Below are 7,838 nucleotides of genomic sequence, written 5' to 3' on the forward strand. Positions count from 1 at the left end.
AAATAAATGCAGACGGCAGCGTGCGGGATTGGTGTCGTAGTCTCCATACCGTGGTAAGTACAGAGATTTTTGGTTGTTGTTGTTGTTACTGTCTTCACACCTTCTCACCCTGCCCCTTTGGACGTTGGCGTCTCTGCCCCTTTGGCGGTGATTTGCCGTAATGTGGAAAACGAAGCCGGCGGCGCTTAGCATTAATTAATTAATCTGCATCCGCCCCCTCTCCTCCCCCCCCCCTCGGGACGTTATATATGACCTTTGATCTCCGGTAGCCGGAGCAGACGCGGAGCGTTAAAGGTTCCCCGGGCGCCGTGGGTTACTAGTGTAATTGCTATCCTCTGGTTAATTAGGAAGGGACGGTGACTGTTTGATGCGGTTGCGTTTTCTACTTCGCCTTACCTGCTGGCGTTTCTTACTTTCACCTGAGCACTTGATTTTTTTTTTTTCCTCCTACTTTTCATCACATCACAAAATGAGGTATTTTCCAGTTTTTTTGTTTTAATAGGGCACGGCTTTACGTAGAGCGGTCTGGTGTGGTCTATGTGCTGGCAGCATCCCAACTAAAAAAAAACAGCAAAAAAACACCCATTGTGTCCCCGATCGCTTTGGCGTAACTAGTTAGGAAGCAGCAAGTTTCCATGTGATTTGTAGTGGCGTTAATGGGAAGTGAAGAGCGTCCCGTATATGCATATTCTCTGGGCTGCGTTTAGCCTGGAGCCTTTTGGGGCAGCCTTTGTACTTGCTATCAAACCTCTGCTTTTTTTTTTTCCTTGATAGAGGGCAGAGACGGTGGCAGGGAGAGCCAGGTCTTCCTGGGATTCCAGATCCCTGTCGCTGCTCCCAGAGGAGAGGAAGGAATGATTGATAGATCTCCACTTTTATTGAAGGATTTGTTTACAATCTGAGGTCCCCCATCCCCCCTCATCTGTGGCATCTGCAGAAGATAATGTCATGTACCAGTAAGTCATGCTTAAAACGCTTCATTAAACTAATTATGAGTTTAATTACCGTAATTGATAAGCATTTTGAACTTTGGATGCTTAAATTCCTATCGGCCTTCATTTGCCATCCCTGGTTACAATTCACAGCCCTGTTTTTTTTGTTTTTTAATTTAGCAAGGGCCATGTGCATTGACAGGTGAATCCGGGCCGGCCGTCCTGCATTGGGGATGTTTATTTGGATTTGGGGAAACTCAGTTGGCCAATGGTAGGACTATCATATGCAAGGCAAAAAGTTTGAGCTCATCAGAGATATACGGGGGCTTAGACAAAGTGACATAAGCAGCACCTGTGTTGATGGAAATGTGCAATGGGCAGACAATGAAGCATCTCTCCTTCACCCACGTCCTGTATGTGCAGGTGCCTTTTATTCTCAGCGTGTGCTGCCATCAGGGCTTAGGGATGCAGAGGGCTTCTCATTCTGTGATTGTAAAGAGCTCAGCCTCGCTACAGCTGCTGGCTCTTAGATAACACCAGAAGAATATGAAATTGACTGACTTATTTTTATCTGGCCCCCTTTCTCATCTCTTCCTCTTCTTCCCTTCCATCCACTCTCCCTCCCTCACATCGCAGGGGCCCACCTCCCCACTCCCCACCATTTAAATGGCTGCTCCAATTGAGACCTGTCCTTGGTACATTGAATTAAGACCCTAGCAGAGCCAGCTGTGCTGGGATTCAAACTAATGACCGTCAGACACAGAAGGACACTGTGGCAGCTGGTAGTTTCTATTTTTCCCCCCTTCCTTTTTAGTTGGAGATTGTATACAGGCGGGCCGTCGCTTGCATTGTGCCTTGCCTTCAGTTTAGACTCTAACGCATTGTCGACTTTCTCAGCACTTAATTTGCTAATTTCCTGTTCATTTTTTTCTGTTCGAAACCATTTTGCTCGCAGCCTTCCAGCATTTCCGTGCCTTCACAAGACTTTGTTCATGCATTTCATAACGTTAAATGCCCTCTGGTTAAAGGTACTATAACCCTTTCCCTCTCTGATTTACATGTCTTTTGATCTCTACTTTCTCTCTCTCTCTCCCTTGGCATTTGTCAACACCCCCAGTTTCACTCTCCTCCCCTCTCTCCCCCCTCTCCACCTTCAGGTATTCCATCCAGCTATTAATGCTATTATGCAATTCAATTATGTTCGGGGGAAGGGAGGGGGGTGGGGGATGCGGGGGGGCAATCATATTTATTAATGTGATGGAAATGATCTTGACAGTATATTTATTTCTTTTCTCTCCTGTACACCTTTTTGGAATGATTCTCTTTGTTTTACTTGGAACAGTTGGCGTTTGTGATAATGCACAAGAAGATGCTCCGTGACAAACTGATGTCTGCTGAAAAATCACCTAAACGGATATAAAAAAATAAAATACAACTAAAGCAGCTCTTCCTCCGACACAACCAACCAACAAATATATAGATAAAACCAGTTGTTTGCTGAGGGTCTCACCCAACAATAAAGGTGACTGAATTAAGCGGTTTCGGTGGTTTCCCCCCTCTTTCCCCCTCTACCCCCTTCCACCTACCCTCAGAAATGTCCAATATGAACACTAATGTCTGTGTGGAGAATGGACAGAACCCTGAGGCTTCCGTGCTCCCCAAGGATAACCTGGTGGAGGGGGCTTTGAACAGCCTTATGGATTACAATTCGGAAATGGAAAGGTATAGGTCCTTTGCAACGTTTTACAAAACGAATGGTGCATTTCCTCAGGCTGCTAAAATTGCCAGGATCACCACTCCTATCTTCCCCAGTGCCCGGATAGGCATGACTCCTTGGAACTGTGATAATGCAATGCTTTGGGGGAGGAAATCAGCCGCTATCAACCCTAATAGGACCAGCATGCACAGAAACGACTCCCAAAGGCTGGGGAAGCCTGGCGCAGCGCCAGAGTCGTTGCAAATGGCAAATAATAATTTCCTTTCCACCTTATCCCCTGAACACTGCAGACCTTTGGCAGGGGAATGCATGAACAAGCTCAAATGCGGCGCCGCTGAAGCAGAGATAATGAATCTCCCTGAACGCGTTGGAACTTTTTCCGCTATTCCGGCTCTAGGGGGCATCTCATTACCTCCAGGGGTCATCGTCATGACAGCCCTTCACTCCCCCGCAGCAGCCTCGGCAGCCGTCACAGACAGTGCGTTTCAAATTGCCAATCTGGCAGACTGCCCGCAGAATAATTCTTCGGGAGCTGGCGGGAACCCTGCCAAGAAGAAGAGGAAAAGGTGTGGGGTCTGTGTGCCCTGCAAGAGGCTCATCAACTGTGGAGTCTGCAGCAGTTGCAGGAACCGCAAAACAGGACACCAGATCTGCAAATTTAGGAAATGTGAAGAGCTTAAGAAAAAACCTGGCACTTCACTAGAGGTCAGAGGAGATGATTCTTTCTTTCCCTGCCTTCCCAGCTCCCTACTTCCCCCCATCCCTCCACCCCTTCAGTGCCTCTTGTCTGGCTTCAAGACGCACTACCCCTTTTCCGATGCCTCCGTCAGGTTGTGAGGGTGTCATTAATGCACGGCTTTATGTGCACAGAGAGATCATTTGTGTGTATGTGTGTGTGCTCATGCAGCTGGCACTTTTACAACTTTTTCTTCACGCATTTAAGTATTAACCCTGTGTTGCCATTTCTGAGTACCTGGGAGATATAAGATGTTCTGTGTGTGTTTCCATGAGGATGGAGCCTATTGATAATATATTTTGAGAGTTACGGGAATGTGTTTTTTTTAAAAAAGCTGCTGTATCTGTACCTTGTCATGTTAAATTATACATACAAATGTTTGCAAAATGTTATTTATTGTCCGAAAAGAAACATTAGTATGTCCTGTAAATTCCAAACCACTGCATCATTAAGAGAAAATTCTGCAATAAACGTTGTCCCATACACTTCAAAACACTCCATCACGTGTGTATGTGAAGCACCTCGCATTTGTACACAGCACACAGCTGCATTGTAGTGTAGATCGATTGTTAATGCATTTTGGTGTTAAAACTGATCATTCTTTACATGTACTTTGTCATTGTAGAATGGATAACAACTTAGCACATGGTTTTTTTTTTAGCCTGCAGTTAGTGTTCTTGCATACTTGATTTCAATATTCAATACTAAGCAGACGTTTGTTTTCAAAGGCCAGCTCTTCTCAAAACGTATATATCAGTTTTCAGTATGCTCTGGTAGTTTGAATCATTCTTATTATTATCATGCAGTAGTTTGTGTCCCAGAACAACTCCCATCCACCCACAAGGCTATGAAGAAGGTGGTACCCTTGTGCAACTGGACTGGAAAGTTATTTTGGTGGAAAATGTGTCCCCGTCATTTGGTCTGGCAATGACTTTAGCAGTTGGGTGGTGTTGGTTGGTCGGGTTTTGGGGCTATTGCTGGTCCCAAGAGATAGAAGAAGCCAGCATGTGAATCAACCTACCAGTGACAACACAAAACTGAAATACCAGTTTTGAGCAGTTTGTGTTTGAACGGGAATGTGTGGCTAAAGGAATAATTGTGGTGCAGTGGTGTGCCCTTCTTCCCCTACAACCTTGGGATCGAAAGATGAGTTTGTTTTCTTTTAAATAATGGAGAAATCATCACACTTGTAATGAGACAGTTTGGTTGATTTACTAAAGGAACGGAGGATGTTCATTTAGCAAAGTGAATATTCACATTGGAAAGTTGGTTCACTTGGCCTAGTAAAGAAGGTGAAGATGTGCTGACTTCAGTCATCCAATCATGTGCAAGCCAAAAGTATTTTTTTTGTTATTATTTTCCATGCACATTAATGGGTAGTCCAAGTGAACAAAGTTTCACCTTATTTACTAAGCTAAATTAAAAATGCCACCTTTCAAAGTAAGAAAAATCACTGAACAGCCTCTACTCTTAGTAAATCAGCACTGTTGCCTGCTGCAGGAACCTCAGGGAAAACTACTCATTGGGGGCCTTATGATGTAACATTGGAATAAGAACAGATTTACAACTGAGTTGTTTCCCCATACCTTCCACCTAGCCACTAAAGGAAACAGAGAGAAATATAAGCTGCCATTCCTGACTTCTTTCTAAAAATGCTAGTTGCCCAGCTGTCTCAGGCTTCAGTAGCTTAAGTCAATTACCTCAAACAAGCATGCAGCAAATTAAAGTATATGTGAAGCTTCTCTTATTTGCTCCCTTTACCATCTGAAGCATTTTGTTATATCTGATCAATAAGTGCAAACACTACTTGTTGATTCTTCCAGGCAACTAGTGAGTGGATGACTCCCTGTGCACTCTGCCTGTGCTGCACTGTTATCAGTTAGCATTGTCTCCATCTATCTCTGAGGACTACAGAACCTCTACCTCCTATGTTATGGAGGAAAGGGGGAGGTTGCTGTAGTCCTGTCCTAATGTGACAATGGTCCTCCTCCATAGATACAGTACAGTGAAAATAAAGGAAAAGCCTGGAAAAAAAGGGAAAAGAAATACAGTCACCACATCTATGGACTGGTATATAACAATTTCGATCTTAGGTTTATATATGCTTTAGGTCAGAATTTGTGTAAGTGTTCTGGGTCATTGACTTAGAAGATACCAAACCCATTGGAACTACATGCCTGCTAGAGAACTAGCATTTTCAGAAAAAGGTCTGCAGCAGCTTTCATATTTCTTTAAGTGCAGGTTTTCTGTAAAGCAAGCCAGCCAGGGTCTTCAAAGTGTCTGTGTAGGCACACCAAGGTTGCAAGTATCTTTACTGGTCTCTATAGCCTTTTGAGTGTGCCTGTGCGGTCCCATACACACACTGAGATGATGCCTCACCTTGGCTCCAACTTGACTCACTACGTGCAGCCGCCAGTCCCATACACACACTGAGGTGAAGCCTCGCCTTGGCTCCAACTTGACTCACTATGTGCAGCCACCAGTCCCATACACACACTGAGGTGAAGCCTCACCTTGGCTCCAACTTGACTCACTACGTGCAGCCACCAGTCCCTTACTCACACTTAAGTGAAGCCTCACCTTGGCTCCAACTTGGCTCACTATGTGCAGCCACCAGTCCCATACACACACTAAGGTGAAGCCTCGCCTTGGCTCCAACTTGACTCACTGCGTGCAGCCACCAGTCCCATAAACACACTGAGGTGATGCCTCACCTTGACTCCAACTTGACTCACTGCATGCAGCCACCAGTCCCATACACACACTGAGGTGAAGCCTCACCTTGGCTCCAACTTGACTCACTACGTAGAGCCACCAGTCCTATACTCACGCTAAGGGGAAGCCTCACCTTGGCTCCGACTTGACTCACTACATGCAGCCACCAGTCCCATACACACACTAAGGGGAAGCCTCACCGTGGCTCCAACTTGACTCACTACGTGCAGCCACCAGTGCCATACACACACTGAGGGGAAGCCTCACCTTGGCTCCAACTTGACTCACTACGTGCAGCCACCAGTGCCATACACACACTGAGGTGAAGCCTCACCTTGACACCAACTTGACTCATTGCCACTCCCCCCATAATGCATACTAATACCTGTTTTTCTCATTTGTTTGTTAGACAGTGAAGTGGGCAAAGCCGAGGTCAAAAAAGATGATGCGAAAGTCTTATCTAGAGTTCAGTATGCTCCTGAGATTAGGGTCTTGTGATTGCACAAAAGAAAATGTGAGTTACCTTGGGGTGCTTACATATGGGCAGCACGATTAAATATGTACAGGTTTACTTGAAGCCTAGCATCCTGGAAGTGAGAGGACAACCTCACCAAGCCTTCTTTGGTGGTACTGAAATTAAGTATGATGTGATTAGCTTACTTCTTTAGCTACTTCCTACTTGTCTTATAATTAACATGCACAAGCCACACTCACCCATGGCTCTGCCTTAGGGCTTGTTCACACCAAATCCAGACCAGCACAGTTTGTTCTCGGACCAAAAAAAGCATACCAATGTATCTTTATGGTATTTCTGGACACTCTTCACACCAGCGCAGTCCATTCCAGTCCAGACAAAAAAATACTGAATGTCTAACTTTCTCTGGTCTGGAATGCATGTAAACAAATAAAAAACACATTGGAACACACAGGACTAAACCTAAAAGCCTTTTAAGCTAAACAAATAAAACTGTACCAAAATGTACTGCACCGTGTTTTCAGATCTGTTCCAGATCTGGTCTGGACATGGTGTGAATATAGCCGTAATGGGTCAGACGTCTTTGGGTCCCATACTCTGAAGCAGTTGCAGGAAGATAGACATGGAAGCTCTTGGTTTTGGATCAGCAGGATAGAAGTGGGTGAGGTGACACCATATTCTGCTCACCTCTTTACACTGAATTTGGGATAGTGTAGTTCCCCATTTAATTCCAGTATACTTGTTGTCTGTAGTACATGTTTTTGCAGGGTGATGGAACCCTACAAGTATGTGAATAATAGTACTAGAGCACACGCAGTAATCAGTTTGATTGGTTTAAATTTCACAGGCTAGGAAAAAAAATGTGCTGCTGTGCAAATGAGGCACTGAAGGCTGCTCCATTCATAAATTAGCAGCTTCATACTCATTCAGCAACGAGCACAGCTCTGAACATTGTCATATGTCTAGCTCCCACTTCCTGCAATTAGCATGTTGCAGCTGCAGCTCTAGGTCAGGAGAAGACCTGTCGCTTGTTCTAGCACTGAGGTCAGCTCTAGCCCGTAGGGATTACTATCTATATTCCTTCATCATATCTGTAAAGAGAGCTTGAAAAAAAAAAAAAAGATTGGAAAAAAAAAGGATTTTTATACTTCAAAATAAGCGAAGTGCTAATCGTTTTATTGATATTAATAAAGGCATTGAGCGGCTGGAAATTTCATCTTTTCCCCACCCCAAAAAATCAATATCCAGTTGACAGAATGATTC

General features: G+C 44.6%; 1 protein-coding gene across 1 annotated transcript; it reads left to right on the forward strand.

Moving 5' to 3' along the window:
* LOC108803016 (CXXC-type zinc finger protein 4) lies at positions 1–3,701 on the forward strand. Its single transcript, XM_018574866.1, has 2 exons — positions 1–53; positions 2,275–3,701. The coding sequence occupies exon 2, from the start codon at positions 2,527–2,529 to the stop codon at positions 3,484–3,486; it is 960 nt and encodes a 319-aa protein (XP_018430368.1). The 5' UTR covers positions 1–53; positions 2,275–2,526; the 3' UTR covers positions 3,487–3,701.
* The last annotated feature ends 4,137 nt before the right edge of the window (positions 3,702–7,838 follow it).

This window comes from Nanorana parkeri, unplaced genomic scaffold, assembly GCF_000935625.1.
Source record: "Nanorana parkeri isolate BGI_ZX_2015 unplaced genomic scaffold, ASM93562v1 scaffold3300, whole genome shotgun sequence".
NCBI lineage: Eukaryota > Metazoa > Chordata > Amphibia > Anura > Dicroglossidae > Nanorana > Nanorana parkeri.

Excerpts from the sequence above, each read along its gene's own strand:
- LOC108803016 (XM_018574866.1), top strand. The coding sequence starts at position 2,527 with ATGTCCAATATGAACACTAATGTCTGTGTGGAGAATGGACAGAACCCT.